At 43.9% G+C, this 23,203-nt stretch overlaps 1 protein-coding gene across 12 annotated transcripts in view; it reads left to right on the plus strand.

Moving 5' to 3' along the window:
* Positions 1 to 22,970, plus strand: part of STIM1 (stromal interaction molecule 1) — a 251,736-nt gene extending 228,766 nt beyond the window's left edge. For 3 of the 12 annotated variants that reach the window (XM_007491084.3, XM_056795062.1, XM_056795065.1), the window contains 7 exons: positions 2,170 to 2,347; positions 7,243 to 7,420; positions 9,139 to 9,306; positions 10,193 to 10,293; positions 10,713 to 10,948; positions 15,983 to 16,346; positions 20,909 to 22,970. In XM_007491084.3, coding sequence (XP_007491146.1) covers positions 2,170 to 2,347; positions 7,243 to 7,420; positions 9,139 to 9,306; positions 10,193 to 10,293; positions 10,713 to 10,948; positions 15,983 to 16,346; positions 20,909 to 21,431 — 1,748 coding nt within the window. In that variant the 3' untranslated portion in view covers positions 21,432 to 22,970. Of the gene's footprint in view, positions 1 to 2,169; positions 2,348 to 7,242; positions 7,421 to 9,138; positions 9,307 to 10,192; positions 10,294 to 10,712; positions 10,949 to 12,984; positions 13,049 to 13,975; positions 14,069 to 15,982; positions 16,347 to 18,012; positions 18,050 to 20,908 lie in introns of all 12 variants that reach the window. The other 9 variants (XM_056795066.1, XM_056795064.1, XM_056795071.1 and 6 more) reach the window with 6 other exon arrangements.
* The last annotated feature ends 233 nt before the right edge of the window (positions 22,971 to 23,203 follow it).

Raw genomic sequence — 23,203 nt, forward strand, 5'->3', positions numbered from 1 at the left:
CTGCCATTCAGCTCTTAAACATCTTTTGAAGCCCAGCTTTAGTCACCTCTCCTGGAAAACTTCTAGAGCACTGCAACCTTGAGGGAACTCAAAATTGTCTGAGTTGTCACAGCCCTTAGAATCTGTAGTGCTTATTAGCATTTGACTATATTTGAGTCTGATTTCCCCAACTTTACTTCGAGCACTTCTTATCTGTCTTCTTTCTTCTTCAACCTCTCTCCCTTCTCTGCTCTCATTCCAGGCCTGGGTTACCTGTAGGAGGTATTTAGTGTGTTTATGTTGAAGAAAATTGGCTCTGCTGGTGGGAGGCAACATTTCATCCACATTTTAACCCCTACAGACATTCTAAAATTTGGCCAGGGTGCTTACAGGACACTAAATGAAAATGCCCTGAGAATTTCTTGAGGGCCCAACTCCATGCTGTGCAGTGTGAGGGACAAGAAAAGAAGACATGGGCCCTGGCTGAAAGAAGCACTTAGAGGAACTAGGACTTGAGCTGGCTCTTGCACATGGATTCTGATAAAGAGGAAAGGAGAAAGAAGAGAATAACAAATGAAGGTGCCTACTTGAATAGGACAATGAGATTAGAGTATGAATTTAGACTATGAGGATAGCAGAGAAGTTAAATAATCGGGATTAGATTTTAGAGGTCTTAGAGTGGCAGAATAAGGAGTCTTTCTAAAGTAGAGTCTCTCCCAAAGTATTTATTAAGTTTTTTATGTGTTTGCTTCTAACTGAGTTCTGTGTTGGGTGTAGAAAGATATAAAATATAAGTAAGACCTAGTTCTGATGCTGGTGATGTTCACAGTCTAGCAAAAGGATAGGCTGTTCCTAGAAGGAACATTGTTTTATATTAAAGCACATTCAGTATGGTGAAGACAAAAGGCTGTGTAAGTTCTGAGGTGGGGGAGTTAGAAAAGGGTAGTGTTTGATTTGAGGTTATAAAAATGTGAGTTCAAATTCAGCAGATGAAAATGACAACACTAAATAAGTGAAATAAGCAGAACCAGAGAAACAGTATGAACAGTGACTATAACAATGTAAATAGGGGGGTAATAACATCAAAAATGAAACTGAACCCTGGAATTTTAATGACCAAACATGGCCCTGATGAAGAGATGAAAAAATGCCCCTCTCTTCATTCTTTGCAGAGATGGAGGACTATACATACAGAATATTGCATATACTGTCAAACTTGATCATTGTGTTGGTTGATTTTGCTGAACTGCTTCTCCCCCCCTTTTTAATTTTTATGCTTTGTAACAAAGTAGAGTAATAGGGAAGGATATATATATATGTGTATATATATATATATATATATTTTTTTTTTTAACCCTTACCTTCCGTCTTGGAGTCAATACTATGGATTGGCTCCAAGGCAGAAGAGTGGTAAGGGCTAGGCAATGGGGGTCAAGTGACTTGCCCAGGGTCACACAACTGGGAAGTGTCTGAGTTCAGATTTGAACCTAGGACCTCCCATCTTTAGGCCTAGCTCTCAATCCACTGAGCTACCCAGGTGCCCCCGGGAAGAATATATTTGGAAATGAAAATTATATAGGAACAAAAGATAGCAGAAACAAAAATTTTAAAAGATATTGATATTCTAGATCTAAGGAACAATATAGGGCAAAGTATAAAGTTAACAAGAGAATGCATGATGTGTATAGATGATGGAGAGTTCAGTTTGGATGGAAGGTATGTTTATGAGAAAAAGATTAGATGATGTTAGAAAGATAGAATAGTATCAGATTATGGAGAACCTTGAATGCTTGAAACATCATAATTATTCGTGCATATGTACTCTGTTCTCCATTTGATTTTAAGTTCCTTCAGGATAAAAAGGTAGTTTTATTTTGTTTCATTTTTGTAGCCTGATTATTGAATACAGTGCCCATAAATATTTGTTAGATTTGTCTAATTTAGGCTGAATACTTCAGAGGCTTAGAAAAGGGGAGATTTGAGGCACTGAGACAGTCAAGGCGTATTCTTAGAGGCAGTGGTTCAGACTGTGACTTGTGCACAAGACCAGGAAGGATTTATTTGCTGCTGTTTCTATTTAGTGACCCTGTTCACACTGTCTGTGGCTCTGTCCATCAGAGATATGCAGGAAAGGAAATACAGAGAACTAGTTTAGGGGATAACTAACCTGTCTATCATTCCCTTTTGCAGTGACTCGCCATAACCATTTGAAAGACTTCATGCTAGTTGTATCCATTGTCATTGGAGTGGGTGGATGTTGGTTTGCTTACATTCAGAACCGATATTCGAAGGAACATATGAAGAAAATGATGAAAGACCTGGAAGGGCTACACAGAGCTGAGCAAAGCCTTCATGACCTCCAAGAGAGGTATGTAAGTGGGTCTTCAAGGATAGCTATCAGGGGAGGGAATTGGGTTGCCAACTATTAGGATGTCACTTTGATCTTCAATTTCCTAATCTGTAAAGTGAAAAAATTTGACCAAATAATTTCTATGGTCTCTTCTTACTCCAAATTATATGATCCTAAAAGCCAAAAGGAACTTTGTTTTTGTTTTTTTCAATTCAAAGATATTTTGTTTTCCCATTAAATGTAATAATAATTTTCAACATATGTTTTCCAAAATCATAAGATCTCCTTCCCTCCCTGCACTCCAAGGTGGTAAGCAATTTGATGTGAACCATACATGTATTATTATTCAAAGCATACTTCCATATTGGTCATTGTTGTAAGGGCACACTCATACAAAATCAAAACCCTCAAATGAAACTGTAAATACACTGATGTAAAAGATAGTATGCTCTGATCCCCATCCATTTGACTCAACAGTTCCTTCTCTGGCAGTGGATAGCATTCCCTGTCATAAGTTTTTCAGAATTGTCCCAGAGCATTGAATTGCTGAGAGTAACCAAGTTTTTACTGTTGATCATCTTACAATATTACAGTTATTGTGTGTACAATATTCTCTTGGTTCTACTTATTTTGCTCTGCATCAGTTCATGCAGATCTTTCTAGCTTTTTCTGAAATCATCTAAAAGGAAGACATTTTGCTCAACCTCTCATTTTATAAATGAAGAAACAGATCTGAAGAGGTCATTTGCCTTGTTCAGTATTACACAAGAAGTTAGTGACAGAGCTTGGACTCAACTCCAAATCTCTTTAGTCCCAGTGTTTTTTTTTAATCGTACCAAACTGGCCAAAGAATTAAGAGATTAATCTCTCTCTGCCTAGAGAAAAAATGCAGTCTTTGATCATCCCACTTCTGAACCTTGTTAGTTGTATATGATAATACGTTCTCTGGCTAGAGTAGTCTGTGAAGGGTCAGTCATTCAGACAATTGGTCAATCATTGTTTCTAGGCAGTCAAATGGATTCTCAACTTCTTCACTCTCTCTAAAAGGAAGATCTTCATGGTTTGTCTTATATTCTGGTTTTTAACAGGCCTTATCATTAAGAAATTCTTTCTTATAATTAATCTAAATCTCATTCATATTCATTACTTATATGATCTTGAGAAAAGTTTTTCTTTAGGTTTCACTTTCTTGGGATAGGATTTAGAGCCAGAAGAGCCCTTGGAGATCATTGCCCAATCTCCTAATTTTCTAGAGAATGGGCTAGATCAGTGATGGGGAACTTTTTAGAGACCAAGTGCTATGCCCCACCCCTCTTTCCCCACAGGGGAGGGAGAAAAGTAGGGGAGTGCTCCACTCAGGGGAGAGAGTAAGTACAGAGGAGCCAGGAGAGTAGAGAAGAGGAAGGGAGCAGCTTGGCCAGGGTCATTCTGCCTGTTTATAGACTAACTCTGCCAGAGCACACATGCCATAGGCTCACCATCATGGTACTAGGGGAAAACAACATGTAGAGCAAATGCAAAATAAATATAGTCATGTAGATTAGGATAAGGAGTAGCCCCATTGACAGTGTCCCTGATGACCTTTGAGCTTAGCACTGAAAGGAGCAAGGAAATCCATGGGATGGAGGGGATGGGGCTGGACAAGGGTCAGAGTGGGAGGGATCAGCATGGAAGAGAAGCAATCACTTGTGAGAGCAGGGCAGGAGAGTCACCAAGCCAGAACTACTGCTGTCACCTATTGGTGCTGTGACCTTGAGCAAGTGACTTGACCTCTGGGTGCTTCAACTTCTTCCACTTTAAAATGTGGGCCTGGTGGCAGTGCTTTGAGAAACAGTAACTATGATAGATAGAGAAGCATGGAAGATACATGGATTATTGCAAAAATGGAGTAAGCTGAACCAGCAAAATAACCCAAGTAATAGCTATCGGAAAGTAAACACAAGAATAGTAATAATCATTTAAAAAACTTTCAAAGCTACTTTGAAATTATAGTGACCATGCTTGGCCCCAAAAAAGGCACTTCCCCTATTCTTTGCAGGGCTGGGGGACTGTGGCTATAGAATACTGCATATAATGAATGTCTGACTTGTTTGATATGTTAGCTAGTTTTGCTGAACTGTGTTTTTACTTTTGTTGTTGTCGTTATAAAGGATGACTCAGGGAAATGGTAGGACTAAATTGGGAAATGTAGGTAATGTAAAAAAAAAAAAAGATGTCCTTTTAAAAATGTAGGGTTTAGGGACACCTGGGTGGTACAGTGGATTGAGAGCCAGACCCAAAAGACAGGGGAACCTGGGTTCAAGCCTGGCCTCAGTCACTTCCTAGCTGTGTGACCCTGGGCAAATCACTTGACCCCCATTGCCTAGCTCTTACCATTCTTCTGCCTTAGAACCAATACACAGTATTGATTCCAAGATGGAGGGTAAGGGTTTAAAAAATAAATGTAGGGGTTACAGAGCAAATGCTTGCCAGCTCTGGGAAGGGGGAGAGATGGGAAGGGAAGAAGACAATTTGGATCATATAACTTTGGAAAACTTATGTGGAAATGTATTACATGTAATGGGTAAAATAGAATGTCTTCATCAAAATTATATAATATAAAAATGTAGGGGTTAGCGGTAGCTCTAGTAGATAGAGAGCCAGGCCTGGAGACTAGAGGTCCTTGGTTCAAATCTGGTTTTAAAAAAAAGCCAAAACAACAAAACAAAATGTAGGGGTTAAGCTAGGTGATCTCTGTGATCCCCTCTGGGTCTATGCTTCTGTGATTCTAAGTATATTTGAAAGGCTTTCATTTGGAAGAGATTTGGCTTCTGTTTTCTTCTAAGTTTGGTGGGTAGGAGGGAGTTGAAGAGAGGGGAAGATGAAATTGAACAGGAAGGCCTTGAATTCTAGGCTGGCAAGTTTGGCCTCTTTTCTGGAGTCCATAGGGAGCCATGTCCAATTCCTAAATAAGAGAGGGATTTGATTAGAGATAGGCTTTGGGAAATTGATTTTGGTTCCATTTGCTGGAGAGATGAAAGGAAAAGACTTGCCAGAAGAAGACCAGGGAGAAAATTATTTCAGTCCCCTAGAAAGAGGAGCCTGAGAACCTGGCTAGCAGGAGGGAACTATGGGTGAATAGATAAAAAAAAAAATAAGGAAGGATGAATAGAATTTAGGAACTATGGAGCTTAAAGGGGTTGGGGGATGGAATTAAAGAGAATCTTGAGACATGAAATGCTTTGCTTCTAGTGTAGTAAGCTATATCTGGAGCAAATCTAATAACTTGGTCAAAAAAGGAAATTAAATTAGTTTAGCATCACCTCTTCTTGCTCAAGCCATTCTGCCTCTTAGGATTTACCATTTCTCTTTCTAGAAATTCACTATTCCTTTAATAATACATTTTGGAGTTTTACCATAATCATTTTCCTTGTTTAAGTTTCTATTTCCTCATCTGTAAAATTATTTCTAAGGTACCTTAAAATTCTGTATGATGCTTTCTAAGTTCTCTTCTAGCTCTAAATCCATAGTGCTATAAATTCCAAATAAAAGAAAGTTATCAAAGGTCAGACTGGAAGGGACCATGTAGACCATTGAGTGCAACCCTGAAGACTGAGGATCAAAGAGGTTGTGCTTGTTCAAAGTCACATAGTAACAAATCTATGATTTGGACCCAGGTTCCCCTATATCTCAAATCTAATGCTTTTGCCATATGTATGAAGTAGCCCTGGAATTGGGAATAGTAAGTGGGTGTGACAAGAAGGCTAGCTGTGCCCTTACCCTTGGCCCTGTTTAAGAGCCAATGCAGTTTGTTTTCTCCCATTGCATTCTCTTCTCTGACCCTAAAAACTACCTCTAACCCTGCCTCATAAAGGTCCATGGGCTTTTCCTTAGCCCCAAAACTGGGTTAGAAGGAACCAGAGCTCAGCCCTGGTTATAACTAGGGCACAACGCGCCATCTGGTGGAGAGCCCAAAAATCCCAGGTCTTTGTGTCTGGAAAGAGATAGATGCTAGAGAATCATAGGATTTAGAAATGTAAATGAAAAAATCAAAAAATTTCAGGATTGACAAGAGCCTAAGGGATCACAACCTGTGCCTGAAGAGGAATTCCCTCTACAGCATTCCTGACAAACATAGCCAGCCTTTGCCTAAAGACATTTGGGAAAGGGGAACCCACTGCTTCTTGAGATACCTAATTCTATTATATAGGGCACTCAGAATGAGCAGTTACCAAAAGTAATTAGCTCTATTGTTTGAAGTTTTTCCTTATATAAAGCCCAATTTATTTGAGTAAATCTGCACCTACTGAAGATTATCTAGTCCAAACCCTAGGGGCATGAGCCAAATTTGTCCTTGACTTGATTCAAACACAATCCTTTGTTTTGGGTCCCTTCTTCCCCAGAGGTCTGTGCCCTTATCCTCCTGTGAGAAATCTCACTTCACTCACCCCTATGAAAACATAATAGTTCAAATTCTATCCTTATAAGTTTAGCTCTCAGCCAGTTCCCCTTAAAGTACAAAGGGTTAATAGTATCTTCCTAACCACCTCTCTAACCGACTTGAATTTTTATCTGGTATTTCTGGTATTTCATTCCCTAGAATGAAAACTTCCTCCATAGATGCAGATCAGCAATTTTATGAAGTTGTGAGAAATTCACTATAGCAATATCTCCAGCCTGAGTTTAAGTAGGACCCAGTTCCTTCTCTCCTTGTCTCCCTCACAGTCTGATTAAGCCCACAGTTTTCTTCTGCATCTCCTTTGGTGTAGGGAAGCAGTCACTCATATAGCATGACCTAGCCTAGATCAATGACCCATGTTTCTTCCACAGTTTGACAGATCCTAAGACTAGGCACTTTAGGTTCTCAGTATAGATTTGTTATAGAGTGGAGAAGGATCTAGAGTATAGGAAACACAGTCTGTCATCTCCCATAGGCTACAGAAGGCCCAGGAAGAACATCGGACAGTAGAGGTAGAAAAGGTACACCTGGAGAAAAAATTACAAGATGAAATCAGCATTGCTAAACAGGAGGCACATCGGCTTCGGGAACTACGTGAGGGCACCGAGAATGAGCTCAGCCGCCAGAAATATGCAGAGCAAGAACTGGAGCAGGTAGGGTGGACTTTGGGGGGAGGGGGATGAGGTAAGATGTAGGGGTAACCTGTAGCACCTGTCACATGAGATCAGGGATGAAAGGAGGGTGGGGCAAGTGGTATTTGCATGGGAAAATGAGGCATGCTTCTGAAATTGGGCTTTTCTCACATATTGCAGTCCAGTCACAACTAGCTTGGCCACTTATTTTCTTTGAGACCCTGGGCAAGTCAGGTCAGCTCCCTTAGTCTTAGTCTTAGTCTCCTGTTTTGTCAAATGAGGATCATATTTGCACTTCTTACCTCACAGTTATTAATAGAAACAAAGACTTTGGAGCTATTATTGTTACTACTGCTATTATTATTAATCCCTTGGAAAACAATGAAAATGAGAATTCCACAATGGAGTTTCTAGAGCAAGGGTTTTTTAATTGGGACATTTACCTAGATTTTGAAGGTGTCTGAACTTGAAAGGTAAAAAAAAAATTACATCTTTTTTCACTAACCCCTAACTAGAGTTTAGAATTTCCTTCAATTATGAATGTAAGTAGCAAAACAGGGCTTCCTAGATATCACTAGGCTGCCACAGATGTCCAAGACATAGAAACAGCTAACCCCAGGTCTAGAGGTTTAAGGTTCAGAAGAGCTGATGACGATAGTAGATAGTGGTTGATGACACTCTCAACCATCAATCCTTAGACCAAGAGCATGGCAATGAATGTTATCTAATACCTCAAAACCTCCTGAGCTCTTCTTTCTCCCTTCATTTTCTGCCCTCTTACCGTTCCTTTTCTGATCTCCCTTTGCCAGTCCTTTCCTCCTCCCCCTCAAGTTTGGGTTTGTATCTTCATTTTACTTCTGTTTCTTTCCTACTTTCCCTTTCTTATTCTTTTTCTCCCTTTTCTTCCTCCACTTCTTTAAGTAGCACCAAATCTAACCAAATTGGGTTTTTAGTACTTATTATACTTTGTTCAGTTTTCTGCTCCCTAATCATTATTTCAAAAGTAGACAAATTAAAACCTTTTAATTTTTTCTCTTTGAGAGAGGAATCCCTGAGGGAAAGTTAAGGAGACATTTCACATGGGCCCAGGCTTTTGTAAGTAGTACTAATGCCCTATTTTTCATATGACTCAGAATACTTAAATGTTTGTTGAATTCAACTGGGTCATGAATGAAAAGACTTAAGTGTTGGTCCTCTTTCTCTCTCACACTGACTTCCCGTGGGTCCTTTCTACAATAGTGATATAATATCTTATCATCTTTTGAAGAGGGGGTGAGAGAGGGCCAGGCTTAGTGAATGCAGGAGGTTGGCATTCTGTCTGGGCAGAAGAGCCTTCCTCCTTGAAGCCACTTCTATGGTGACCCTATCCCTTACCCTGAGGAATGGATTGAAGGGGAATCTAGAGATTTGTCTTTGTACTTCTCATGTTTTAGTGGTTATAATAGAAATAGCATGGGATCAGATGTCAGGATGCCTCTGGGTTTGACACTAGCTCTGTGACTCTGCAGAAGTCCTTTTACTTCTTTAAGTCTCAATTTTTTCCTCTTTAAAACTGAAATAATATTTTTACTCTCTGTCTTAGAAAAGTACTTTGTAAACTTTAAAATACTATGCAAATGCATGTAGTTCAGTCTTCCCCCAAAGATCTTGGGTGGTTGTGCCCTTCATCTGCTTGGGAAGTTGGGCTGGCAAAACTGGAAATAAAATGGAGGCTCTATGCCCTGTACCCACCTTTGTAGGTCCGAATGGCGTTGAAGAATGCTGAGAAGGAGCTGGAGTCCCACAGTTCCTGGTATGCCCCAGAGGCCTTGCAGAAGTGGCTGCAACTGACTCATGAGGTGGAGGTGCAGTACTATAACATCAAGAAACAGAATGCCGAGAAGCAACTACTGGTGGCCAAGGAAGGGGTGAGGACTTCAGAGCACTGCCCCACCTCCAGCATTGCAGGCCTCTGACACACACTGTCCATGTGACCGTGAGCCAAATCACTTCATTTCTATATGATGCAAACAAAGAAAGTGTCAACCTGCATTGGTAGAGAGGATTTCCTCATTTAGGAGTTATCTGTAACAATGGAATCACAAGTCTAGTCCCTGTCCTTAATATCTATCTCACAGAATGGTTGTGAAACTCAAATTAGATAATGTTTTCAAGTTTTAAGAGCTGCATAAATTCTGTTGTTATCATCATCATCATCATCATCATTATTATTATTATATCATTTGGACCTCCACAACCACCTTGTGAGGTAACTATCATCAAAATTATCCTCCCCATTATACACTGAAAGAAAGCAAGCCTTTCATTAAACTGAGACTGTTTCATTTATAAAGTGGGATAAAGTTATCCCTATATTGGCTAATTTGCAGGATTATGAAGAAACAGCTTTGAAAAGATGTAAGTGCTCTAGAGTAGATTTAAAAAAAATTTTTTTTCATGAGTATGCCCCAAGAGAAGGTAAAGGAGGAAGAGAACTGTCTCCCTAGCCTCTATTAGGGACATTGACTCAGAGCCCTTGGCCAGAAAAAGGGAAGCAGTCATCTGAGATCCAGGTAGATGCAATAACAACTAGGCCTAATTCTTGGAAAGAGGCTAGGGACTGGGAAGCACTGGAGTCAGGAAGAGAAGAAGCCCCTTCAAAGCAGTTGCCTAGAATGACCACTATTATCTTCCTTTCAACTGGAATAGATGTGATGTGCTAGCCAGACAAGACTATAACTGGGTTTGTAGACCTGTCTGGGCCCCTTTCTGGAGTCCTTTTCCCTTTAAGGGAACACATATTGGGTTTTTCAGGCAGAGAAGATTAAAAAGAAGAGAAACACCCTGTTTGGAACCTTCCATGTGGCCCACAGCTCTTCCCTGGATGATGTGGATCACAAAATCTTAACAGCCAAGTGAGTATCTCTTGCTATTTTGGGAAAATGGACTTTCCAAGACTGTCCCCATTGGCCGCTCTGGATGGGACACCAGACCTGGTAACCTGTTTCCCACAAAGCTCAGAAAGAAAGATGTGACTCCATTTCCTGCCTCAATGTTTCTCAGGTTTTTCTCTGACCCAAATTATCCCCTAGCCTTTTTCTCCTCCCTAGCAGACCCCTCTGCCCAGGCTCAGATCCCAAAGCTATCTTGGAGTACTGGTAAGTGTTAGACCAAGGATTTCTGTTTCTACTCCTTAGTTTCTCTGACCACTCCTATGGGAATGGTTTAGGACTAGGCTGGTCTGGACTGGTTCAGAGTCAGTCCATACCTAGAAGGTAAAAAGGAGGATCCCATGCTTTTGGAGGCTTACTGCCTGACTGGGCCCTATTTCTAGGCAAGCTCTGAGTGAAGTGACAGCAGCACTGAGGGAGCGCCTGCACCGATGGCAACAGATTGAGATCCTCTGTGGTTTTCAAATTGTCAACAACCCTGGAATTCACACGCTAGTGACAGCCCTCAACATCGATCCCAGCTGGATGGGCAGCACCCGCCCCAACCCCTCCCACTTTATCATGACTGATGATGTGGATGACATGGATGAGGAAATCGTTTCACCAGTGTCCATTCAATGTAGGTAGCACAGGGGAAGGAGAGGAGGGGGTGGGCTTGTCCCAGGGGCACAACAGCCAAAATCCCTAGTAACCTGATTGGGAGATACTAGGTGGTCTCTAAGGGAAGGAATTCTCTAAGGCCAGGAATTATTTTTCCTTCTGGCTGCAAGCATAGGGATGGGAAAACTTCTTTACTAATATAATCCAGCTTCCAGGTCAGGTACCAAAAGGTGATAATTGCATTTATAACTATAGTTGCAAAAATACACAACTTAAAAATTTTTCACTGCTTTCATCCTATAAATCATAAAAGTAAGCCCTTTCTGCTTTTACCTTTGTATGTTGCTGCTGTGCATCTATTTCCTTCTCTCTGTGTATCTTTTATTGAATTGTTTATCTCTATCATTCATTCATATAGTCAACAAATCTTTACTGAGTACCCACTATGTATAGGGCCCTATTTTGGCAATGGGTGTGGGAAGGAGATTCAAAATACAGAATTGAATAAAATATAGTCCCTGCCCTCAAGGAGTAGGGAAGCAATGTATTATTATAGTTCTTTCCCCTTCCTGGGCCTCAGCTTCTTTGTTGACTTTGGCCACCTCTAAGCTCAATTTGAATGAACCTTTTCTTGAGCAATTAATATGAACAGAGTACAATTCCATTTTACCTCTGACTCCATAACATGGGTCATGTGCACAGATAGCTAATAAAAAATATAAGGGGGGAAGGGCTCTTAGAATTGTCTCAGTCTTTTTATCCTGTCTTTTCCTATCACTTTTCCTCTTTTTCATTCATTCTTTACCTCCTCTAAATTTTCTAGCATTTAATTATCATTAATAGAATAGAATTTTATTTTCAAAATTACTAATTGCTTATTAAATATTATTTTACATGCCATATTCTTAATTTGAAAGTAGTTGAGTGGAATTTTTACATTTTTCTCTGATTCATAAAAAAATAGATACTAGATAATTTTTTGACTGTTAGGAGTCTGGGAATCTCTTGAGTTTTAGGGTATCTAACTCAGTCAATGCTGGGAATCCCTCTACAACCTCTTTTCAACCTCTGGTTGGACAGTTTGCTCCTGTAGGGGCAGAGACTTCACCATCTTCTTTCAGGCAGCTTGTTGTGGGATAGCTGTAATTATGAGGAAGTTATTCATTATTTTGAGCTGAAATCACTCTTCCTCCCACCCTGTAACCTCTTCCCATATTGACTCCAGCTCCAATCCTTAAAATGATTCTCAATTTGACTTTGATGGTGAAATATATCTTGATCCTTACTATAATCTTAAGGTAGAACCTTTTTTAACTTTTATAGGACTTCATCAAGGAAGGCAGAGTGATTCTAAAACCCTGCAGAGCCAGCAACCTTATCCCAACTCTATGAGTCCCCCTCCTATCCCCACCCCTCTATGTATAGGTGACGTATTGAAGCCAGGCAAGAGAAGCCATGAAAGTAAAGATCTCCTGCCAAGGTCTTTTCCCAGTTGCAGCAGATTATCAGCTCACCAGGGAAGCAGGGTGGTATGGTAAAAAGAATACTAGATTTGGCATCAGATCCTGGGCTTAAATCTCAGCTCTTCAAGTCACTCTCTGTGTGATACTGAGCCAAGACATTAGGCCTCTTTTGGCCTCAGTTTCTTCATCTATAAATTAAGGGTTGGACTGAATGATTTTTGAGGTCCCTTCGAACTATAAATCCTATGAATCTATGACTAGATGATTTCAAAGCTCACTTCTTGATTTATAAAGGATGAGCAGGCAGGAAGCCTCCTTAGTAACTGGAGTTCCTAACTAAAGATGGAACCTGGTCTAGTCTGAGGCTCATACTAAATAGGCATCTCTAATCCTAGAGGCTTAGAAATCCACATGAAAAATAGGGTTCAGAGCAGGACATAGAAATGGCACAACAGAGGTGGGCTTTAAAGACCAGAATTCTGACAGTTACCTGTGCTTCAGGGAATTCTCTCCCTGTCCTATTTTTCCAGCTCCAGATTGGATTTCTTTGTATATTTCTCAGTTTTATATCTTCCTCTAACTCCTCCCCTAGACACTTACTCTGTCTTCAAATCAAATGACACAGCAGGGATGGAGACACAGAGATTTTGTTACAGGTGAGAAAATTGAGGCCCAGGAAGGTCAGGTCATTTCTCCTCTAAGACCTGGGAAGTTTGGCGGATAACCAACTCAAAATGATTCCCTAGACAGGGCAGCTAAAAAACTAACGTGACCCCAAAAAGGGGGAATGGGTCCTTCTGTCCTCTGCCTTGGTCAATTCCCCATCAGAAATATGATGTTCAGGTTTGAGTACCATATTTTAAGGACCTTGACAAACTGAAATAATTAGAAGATGTTCAAGAAGAGCCATGAGAATGAGAGGCCTGAAGTTCACACCATATGAGAAGTAGCCGAAAGTTGGTTGTTGGGGATGTTGAACTTACACAGAAGAAAGCTTAGAGAGATATATGATCAGTTTGAAGAACTACTATATGAATGAGAGGTTAGATTTTGTTCTGTTTTGCTTCAAAGGTTAGGACTAGGAACAGGGATTAGAAGTTATAGAGAGATAGATATGGATATAATGTAAAGAAAAAATTCCTCATAGTTAGAGGCATGGTCCCAAAGTGGAATGAGGTGCCATTAGAAGTAGTTGAGTTCTCTGGAAGTCTGTCAGCTGAGGCTGGATTGATCTCCCTTGTTGGGGATGTCAGTTGTAGAGGGATACTTTCTCAAGTACTGATTGGACTGTATTTATAGGCTTTTCTCAACTTCTCTCATTTTATGAGGTGACGTTGATTGTCACACAACTTAATGACCAACTTTTGATAACTCCAAGAAGGAAAGACACAGTGGGATTTGGGGAACTTGTGTAGGTGAGGACTTACCCCTGCCCTGAGTAAGGCAGGGAAGTAGCTAAGGTCAACTCATCCCAGTGATCCCCAGAAATTGGCAATGAGTGTTTCCCTTTGCTGGTGAGAAGGCCTCCAGGCCCCCTGTAAATTGGCTTCTCTTCTCCCCTTGGCCCTGTTGGCTCCCCCCAGACGCTGCCTGGCTGATGGGGCGCAGGTTCAGTGATCGCTCTGTGTGCTCGGCGTCTGTCAGCTCGGATGATCAGTCCCTCTGGAAATACCCGGGTTTGATGATCTTCCTTTGGGGTTGCTTTTCTTCCCACAAATGGGACTAAACCATTTTTCTGCCCATTCCTGCTTCTGAGGCAGCCAACTGACACATCCCAGCCCCTCAGCACAGCCCCTCCCTACTAACCTCTAGAAGAGGCTTGGGTGGGTGGAGAAGAATCAGCCCACTTATCCCAGGGGCACCCATTGGGAAAAGGGGTATGAGGAGGAGCAGGTTTGAATTTTCAGTGATCAGGGAGGAAGGACTCTCCCAGTACCCAAAGATTGGCATTCTCTCTCTAGACTCTATAGCCCAGGGGATCCTTTCTCACTGGGAAAGAGAAGACTGATTCCTAACAGAGTTGCCCATAATTGCCTTTGAGCTGTCATAGGGAGAGGAAGAAATGTCCTTCCCTCTTTTCTCTCTCCTGTTATTTCTTTCCCTCCTTTGTCTCTTCCCTTTCTTTGCCCAGTTCTCCCCATTGTTCCCACCCTTACTCTGCCCCATCTGTCCTTTACTTCTGTCTTCTTTTTCTTCTGCCCTTCTTCCTTCTCCTTCTGTCCCCTTCCTTCCTTTTCTCTTTCTCTCACTTGTCTTTTTCTTTTCCTCCTTCCCTCCCTCCATCTCCCTCTCCTCTTTCTCTCACTCTCTCTCCCTGCATCTCTTTCCCCCTCTTTTTTTCTCTCATCTCATTCTCTTTCTCTCCCTCCATCTTTATCTCCCTCTCTCTTCTCTCTTTACATCTTTCCCTTCCTCTCTCTGTCCATCCTTCTCTCTCTCCCTCCCTCTTTTTCTCATTCTCATTGCCTCTCTCTCTCCTTCTCCTCTCTCCTTCTGTCCACCCTTTAATGGAAAGAATCCTAGATTGGGAATCATGAAATATGGATTCCAGTTATGTCTCTACCACTTACTAGCCATATAGTTTTGGCTAAGTCACTTCTCTGAGCCTTAGTTTCCTCTTCTGTCAAATGGAATCAATAATATCTACCATGTCTTCCTCCCAGGGGAGTTCTTAGGAAAGCATTTTGTAAAGTGCTATCCAAATGTCAACAACTACTACTAACTACTCCCCCATCCTCTTTCTTCCCTTCTCTCCCTCATCACTTCTCTCTTCTATTGCTTCTCTGGGTCTTTCTCTTTCCTCCCTCCCTGGATTTACTTACTCTCTTTCCTTTTCCACATTCCTCTGCTCTGTTTTCTTAACCTTCTATTTCCTTTCTTCCTCTCTTGACTACTGCTATTAGCCCTTAAGAAGGCAGTTCCAGAAGTGCTGCTTCTGCCCTTCTATTTCCTGACTCCAGGGGGCGGGGGGGCGGTGGGGAAGAGAAGGGACCATGATGGGCTTTTTGGGCCCCTTTTTGGGGCTGTTTCCATTCCACAGAGAGCAGGGAAGTCTGCCCCATCAGGGTTAGGAAGCAGGTGTCTAAATTCCATAGATGGCGTTTGTCTCCCAGAGTTGTGGGCTATTCTTTGTGCCTGGGTTCCTGGGCCACCTTCCTCCATTGGTCCTAAGTTTAACCTCTCTTCTCTAGCAGTTTGGAAGTCCCAGCCAAGGGCTGGTTCTTCTCACCCTCTAGGACCTTGCCTCTCTCTCACCTGCCCTCTCCTACCCCTTGTCCTCCTAACTGCTTGGATCCTGAATATAGTAACCCTTCACTGAGGTCTCTTCTCCCATCCTTCAGAGTGTGTCTGACATCGCCCCTGCACCCTTCTCTTGGGAGCACTGTTGCTTCATGGGCATCATCTCTTTTACTCACACAGCTCCTGGGGAGGGGAGGGCCCCATTCTCAGGACTGGGAGAATGAAAGGTTAGGAGCAGGGTCACAATGCAAGTTTGGGGGATAAGGGAACCAGGTGCAGGACCTATGTGAATGGGCTGCCTGCCTGCCTTGCCCATCTGGGCCTTACTTGGAACATCTTTCTCATTGCAGCTCCCAGCCTGCACAGCAGCGTCCGACAGCGTCTGGTGGAACCACAGCACATCCTAGGATCACAGAGGTTGGTAGAGAATGAGGGCAGCCATTACCTACCAGGCCGTGTGTCTCTGCGGCGAATGCGCAGCCTCTCCTCTGGACAGTCTTTCAGTTCCGACGTTCACGGGACCAGCCCTCCATCAGCCGTCACCTCTTCCTGCTCTTCCTCCTCTTCTACTGCCTCCACCTCTGCTCCTACTTTTCATGTCCACCCTGTCTATTATCACCACAGCACTGCTTACTTCCTCCAGATGGATCCCTACCCTGACCCGCCCCCTCCCGATGCCCAGTCTGGGATGTCCTATCGATCCGACAGCTTGGGGTATACATCTCCTGCCTCGATCCCTTCCTTTCTCATTTTGTCTGTGCCTGCCAGCTGCTGTTTGTACCTCATTTCTCTCAAACTTAATTTAATTTCACTTTTTTTTTTTGGCCAATTTAATCCTCCCAAAGCCCAAGGGAGCCAGGTTGGACCTCCTACTGGGCCCTGTTCCATGACAAGGCAGCAGGAAGGCCTTTCCTAACTCCCTTCTACTTTTCTAATCCAACATTTTGGATTTCCTGCCTAAGAACCAATATTAATACCATTATTCCCTTACCTTTACATAGCTGGTGCTTTTAACTTTCCAAAGTGCCTTCATATCCATTTTCTCATTGGGTTCTTAAAATAGTTTTAGTAGGATCTTTCTTTTACAGATGAGGAAATTAAGACCCAGAAATGTGAAAAGATTTGCCCATGGGTCACATCGGTTGTTTCACAAAATTCCCACAAGCAAATTGCAAAAGAAATTCAATCTTATTCCTTCCCATCAGTACCCAACCCAATCCTATTGGCTTCCTCTCTGGGAGGAAGGCTGCTTTTAGTAGGTATTGGCAGGGCCTCCATCTTGTCTGGGGGAAAAGCCCTGGCCCAAGCAGGTCTTTAATTTAGCAAGGCTTGGGTACTTTCCCAACTAATATCCACAGGAATGCTTTAGTATTCTGGGTCATTCTAAGATAGGTAGAAGGTGTGAGATAGTGGAGATCTATTTGAAGCTAGCTTTGGAGGTTAAGGACAAGTCTTGAGCTTGGAATGGAATTCCTCCTTTCAGGAACTCTAAACATGATTCGGTCCCCATGTCTTGATGTCTGTCAAAATTTGGCCTCCCTTCTCCCTCCCTGCCCTGGTTCAGGGTTCCCTTGACTTTCTCATTCCTCCTTGAGGGCACACATACACCCACCCACACCTGCCACACACATACAAGTTAGCTAAATGGACTGATACTTTAATTGATTTGTACCTGCTGATTCCCAGAAACCTGTTTGAAGACCATAGATGCAATGGGCTGAAGACCTCCCATGCCTGCTAAGATATCTTATAGTTGCAAGAAGTCTCTGATCCCCAGAAAAGCTTAGACTGCCCTTGTACAACAATCACTTTGACTTTTGCTAGTGACATTTAGAGTACTGTGTTCATCTTTAGGCCATGCTTTCTAATCTCTTTGTTATTTTCAAAGGGTGACCCTGAGATGAAAGGAAATGAATTTCTACTTCAGCCTACTCAGCTCTAGGTTCCTCCTAGACTTTTTCCCCGGGGGCTTTAAAAGACCAATTCCCTTGGAGCCATGGCAGAAAGGATAGGGACCAGGCACCATCCAACTACCAGCTAGTTCAAGATCTTTTAGTGGAAGATTAGGATTTGGGGAGGACCATTTCCCATAGTTCCACATTCTCATCTTCATTCTCCATGTCAACCCCTTTACCGACTATCTCTGTATAGGGAAAGCCCTGGCATTCCTTTGACAGTGACTGACAAAAGAGACAGACCTTAATTCGGACCAGAGAAAGGGATGGATGGCTGGATGATCAGCCTTCAGGCTCCCTTTAAATGGTGTGGGCTCTGGACTTTGCATGCTGGTAGTGGAGGGAGGGGACTTGGGGGACAGAGACAGATGGACCTTGGCATCAACTCCATTTACCACTTGGTTTTCTTTTGCAACGTGCTTCAGAGGATCATCTCTAAAGACAAACAGGCTCTCTAGTAAGGTTAGTAATGCCACAAATGGGACTGGGAAGGGGGTCATACAGCCTTTAGGTATTCCAGAAAGCCTCAGCTGGGAGCTTCCTTCTCAGCTCAACAGTTCAACTTAGCAGACTAAAACCAATTGAACTGTTGATTTGTGGGCAGAATGGCCCCTATAAGTATTTCCTGGGTGCTCTGCCTTTGACTCCTTGAGGTGGGGGGAAGGGAAGGTAAAAGATGAGCCCCCATCTAGTCCTTGTCTTTGGGGAGACAAGACTCACAGAAACAGAATCATAGACTGTTACTGCATCACATAGTGATGTCAGTGGAAGAGCCAGAAGGACTTTAAAACAGAATATGACTGCTGAAGTGTCCCTCAACTGTGATTTCTAACTCCTGGCTCAGGACTATTTTCTCTATATTGGAGTGCCTTCCTAAGAAATAACTATAGACGAGCATAAGAACAGATGGAGAGCTGGCCTCAGATTCTCTAAGACTTAGGTCCAAGACCTGCCTCTTGACTTACCATCTGTGTGCCCCTGGACTTATCACTTAACCTCATGGTGCCCCCCCAACTCTGTAAGACTTTTAAGTTGCATAACAGTTGTCCCAGGGGTCAGAAGTTATAAGACCCTATTATAGGTATTCAGGAAAAACTGGAATAGTCAGAGAAGGCTTCTTAGTAGAGGTAGACCTTGACCTTGAACACAATCATCTATCCCTCTGCCTCTTGGCAGAACTTCTCCAGTTCAGCCCAGTAGGTTGAGGTTTAATTGCTGCTACAGGGAGACTAGCAGAGACCTCTGCCTTTCCATACTTGTCTGTTTTTTCCTCAGATTTCACTCTCAGACCCATACAAGCACAAATGATTCTCTAAGCTGCCTTCCTGACAAGGAACTAATTTCTCAAGGGAGACTGCCTAGGTCCAGGCTCGGTCTCTAGGCCAGGGAATAGAGCTGGGGCTTGGCTGGGTATATGGCCTCTCTGAGCAATAGGCTAACCTGCCACTTTTTCTTCTTCCTTTAGGGGCCTGGCACCCTCTTTGACCCCTCTGAACTTTCTTCCAGATCAGCTGCATTTGCTTCCAGGTCCCCCTTCTGGCCCCCACACTCTGTTCTTCAAATACTACCATCACCCTTACTCCTGACTGGGAGACATAATTGCCCCACCCTCTCTTCCATCTGGGCCTCAGCTCAACTAGTTGCTGTCCAGGAAGCTGGGAGTGGGACTCCAGGACCCTTCATTTTGCCCTTCTCCTCTTTGAGTGCCCCTACCCCTAAAGGTTGGAAAGAGCCTTTGGGATTGGTGAAGCCTGCCTAGAACTTTTTGGCCTCAGCCCCATGAAGGCTTCTTCCAGCCTTCCATACCTGCCTCCATCAGAGAGGCTGGGGATGGTTTTTCCAGCTTGTGCATGTTGAGTGTGATTTGGTGTGGAAGCCTGATTCCCAACCTTTCCAAGCAACCCCTTCCCCTGGCTCACAGATAAGGTTTCTCATCAGTTGCACCACACAATCATTACCTCTTTCATTCCCAGGATATTTTATCTTTTCAAAATCAAAAGCCAAAGTTCACCGAGATAGGAGGGACTAGGACCCAAGCTTCATGACCTCAGGCCACCATTCCTTTTCCTGTTCCTTCCTCTTAAAGAATAAGAGACTGCAAAGTATTGTCTATTGTAGGTTCCTCTCTGATAACTGCTGTCTCCCCCCTCCTTGTTTAGTCCCTTCTTCCCATATGAGCTCTCCACTATTGATAGTCTCCTTAGCTATGTGTCATAGGTCACAAAGGGATGAAATGTAGGGAAACACCAAAAAAGAGGAACAGAAGATGATGGATGGCGCCTCCCCAATGAAGCCACTCAGCATTTTTCTCTACTTGATCTCATTATCCCATCAACATGGAATCTCAGTTGTAAGGCCAGCCTACCCTACCCAAACTGTGCTGATAACCCCTCTACACCCTTCCCATCTGGCTTTTGTTTGAAGATCTCCAAGGAATGGGAAGTAGCTTCCCCCTGAGGCAGCTCATTCCATTTTCTGATGGCTGCTGGAAAGTTTTTCCTTGCCTCAGTCTTAAGTTTGCTTCCTTCTATTTCTTGTCCATTATTCTTGGTTCTATTCCCCTATTTTGTTATTCTTCCTCCATTCTACCAGTCTGTGGAAATCTTGGGCCAGGGGCAAGGTTGCTCTAACTCTTCCTCTTCTTTTGCTCCCCTCCCACTCCAGCCTTAGCTGGGCCTTACTGCATGTGCTGTGATGATTTGGATTCTGTGGGCAGTCTCAGGATCTGGGAGAAGGGATGGGACAGGGTGAAGGACACAAGCCAGGAGGAGAGGGTTTTATGTGGTGGGACTTAATAATTGGAGCTTAGGACTCAGAACCCACTTTTTACTTCTCTTTAGGATGTGTGTGGGGATGGGGGGTGGGGGGAAGCATTCTGGGATGTCAGCAGATTCAAGGAAAAGAGGTAAGGTTTCTAACCTGTGAGCCTCCCAGGATAGCTTCAGGTTATTATGGACAGATGTCTATGGGTTTGAGGGTTTCCTAGATGATGTCAGAAGGGAGTGGGGAAGAAAGAACTGTCATCACATTGAGTATCCTTCCCCTCAACCCCCAAAAGGGTAGGAGAGGAATGGACACACAGGGCTGTTACCACTCTGGGGCCCAGAAATGTTGCAAAGGGAGGACCTGAGGAAAAAAGGGCTTTCAGAGATATTAATATGTCTCCCTGTCCTTGTCTCACTGTTTCCCTCCACCTTTCCCCTTTCATTTTCTTTCTCTCTCTACTCTTGGACTCCTTTGTTATTTTCTACCCCTCTCATTTTCTGTCCCTCTTTCCTCCCCATTTTCCATCCTGCCTTGATCCCCTCTTGTCTTGAGCAGGGACTTGACCCATTCCGATTCGGAGTCCTCCCTCCACACGAGTGACCGCCCTCGATTTAACCAACTGGCTGCCAAGCCCCAACAGCTGACCCGAGCCATGGATGAAGCCCTGTATGCCCCAACCTCCAATGGCAGCCACCGACTGGCAGAGGCAGCCCTGGGGGGAACTCTAGCAGATAAACTGCCTGAGAGTCCCGCCCTGGTCAAGAAAGCACTGTACCTGCAGAATCATGGTCTAGAAAAGGCCTATAGTGTTGGGGAGCTGGGCCCTATAGGGCTAGGGGGAGTAGGGCCCCTACATTCAGATTCCTCACGTTCTCACAGTCCCAGCTCCCCTGAGCCAGACACGCCATCACCTGTGGGGGATAGCCGGGCTCACCATGGCCGCAACACTCGAATCCCCCAACTGGCAGGCAAGAAGCATGCTGGTGAGGAGGACAGTGGCTCCACGGGTGAAGAGACAGACTCAGGCCAGGGCAAGAAGAAGTTCCCACTCAAAATCTTCAAGAAGCCCAAGAAGTAGCTGGACCAGGGCTGGCTTTGGTGGGAAGAAACCTCTAACCTCCCTCTCCTTCAAGGGACCCACCCATGGCCTGGACCGGGGAAGGTGGGGGTCTTGAGGACCTGGGGTACTATTAATACCTGGCTCATTCTCTCTGTACCCCTCCCTTCCCCCTATGAAAGAGGGGCCCTTCCACCTTATTTATTTACTGACCACCACCTGCCCTATTTGGACCTCCATAAGCTGTTCCTGCTCTAGCATTTTCATTCCCTGGCTCCATCCCTGCTTCACAGTGCATGACTTATCCCTGCATCCACCATCTCAGTCCAGCCCACCCACCTTTGCAGGAGACCCTCAGTTCTGGTCTCCCTGTTTATTGGGTTTTTAGAAGTCTGTCTTGGTCTTTCCCTTTGCTCCCTGTTCTTCCCATTGCCACCAAACCCCTAGCAATTAGGGTGAGGGAAAAAGATGCCTGATCCAAGGCCCAAGCTCCCACTGACCTCAGCAATGCTGGATAGAGCAGGCAGGGCAGGGCAGGGCAGGAATGAGGCCAGAGCTCTGTGGTTGGGGGAAGCTTTGATTTTGTTTGTTTCTTTTGGGAAGAGGGAGAGCCTAGGGCTAACCCTGGCCCTAGTCTTAGTCTGGCTTTGGGGGTGGGGATAGGTAGGATAGCAGTGAGGTAGAGCTAGCCCTAGAGATCAGGTCTTCAGGGCTAGATCAGGAGCTATTTTAGGGGTGGGCAGCCATGGTGCTCCCCCTCCTAGGGCCAAGACTCTAGGCCACACTGCCCAATGGCCTAATGACTGCCTCCTATCCTGCCTGTTCTGTAGGAGGGAGGGGGGGAAGAGAGGATACCCATATTCCTCATCCTCTCCTCTCCACAACCTCAGATATTTAGCCTAGTCCAGGTACCAAGGTTGGAGTCTCAGTGATCCCTAAGCACCCTTTTAGTATTCTTGATCCCTTTTGTGCCAGGGACCTAGGCTAGATAGGGGCTGACAGGGACTCTCACATATGAGTATGGCCTGTAACAGGACTATGGGGGAAGGGGATGGGTTTGGGAGGGACTCTGGGAAAAGATGTTGTTGCTTTTGAACCAAAAAATTTTTTTTGAATTTCCTGAATTTCCAAAGTGCCTGCAGCCATCCCCTCCTCTCCACTTCTCCAGTGCATGGTCCTTGGGCTTCCCTAGACTCTCTAGGCTCTGAGCCCAATCCTACTGTGCAGGCTTAAGGTCTGTCTCCTGTTCTAACTCCAGCCAGACCTGGGGGAGGAGGCAGCTTATAAGGATAAAGAAAGGAAGGGAATAGAAACACCCTGTGTGTGTCCCACTTCCTCCTTCAGGCAGCACCCCCTCCCCCAGCTCTCTGTAGGAGCTGTGAATAATAGCCCCCAATTTTGCCTGTCTCTCTAGAGACCCCCATCCCAGGGCCATGGGGGCAGGGCAGCTGGGTGCTGCAGGCCACAGTAGGCTGACCCCCCCAACCCTCATCCCTATCCCAATGGATTTTTCTGTTATTTCATAAGACTGAAGTCTAATAAAGCATGTAGGAGATTTTATCTTCTTGGTTTTGGCTCTCATTACTTTGCCTACCTGCTTCCTGGGTCTTGGAAATTGTCTATGGCTAGATCTGGAAACAAGAATGAGAAGTCTCCATGGTTATATTCTGTTTCTCCCTGATTCCAAGAAGAACATGTGGAAACCAATAAGGGGAGCCAAGACCTGAAAGACATTAAAGACAACAGTCACCACCACCCTGTTCCAAAGCCCAAAATCGAGTACAGAGTAGAGA

The sequence above is a fragment of the Monodelphis domestica genome, chromosome 4 (assembly GCF_027887165.1).
Source record: "Monodelphis domestica isolate mMonDom1 chromosome 4, mMonDom1.pri, whole genome shotgun sequence".
In the NCBI taxonomy this organism is placed as follows: Eukaryota; Metazoa; Chordata; class Mammalia; order Didelphimorphia; family Didelphidae; genus Monodelphis; species Monodelphis domestica.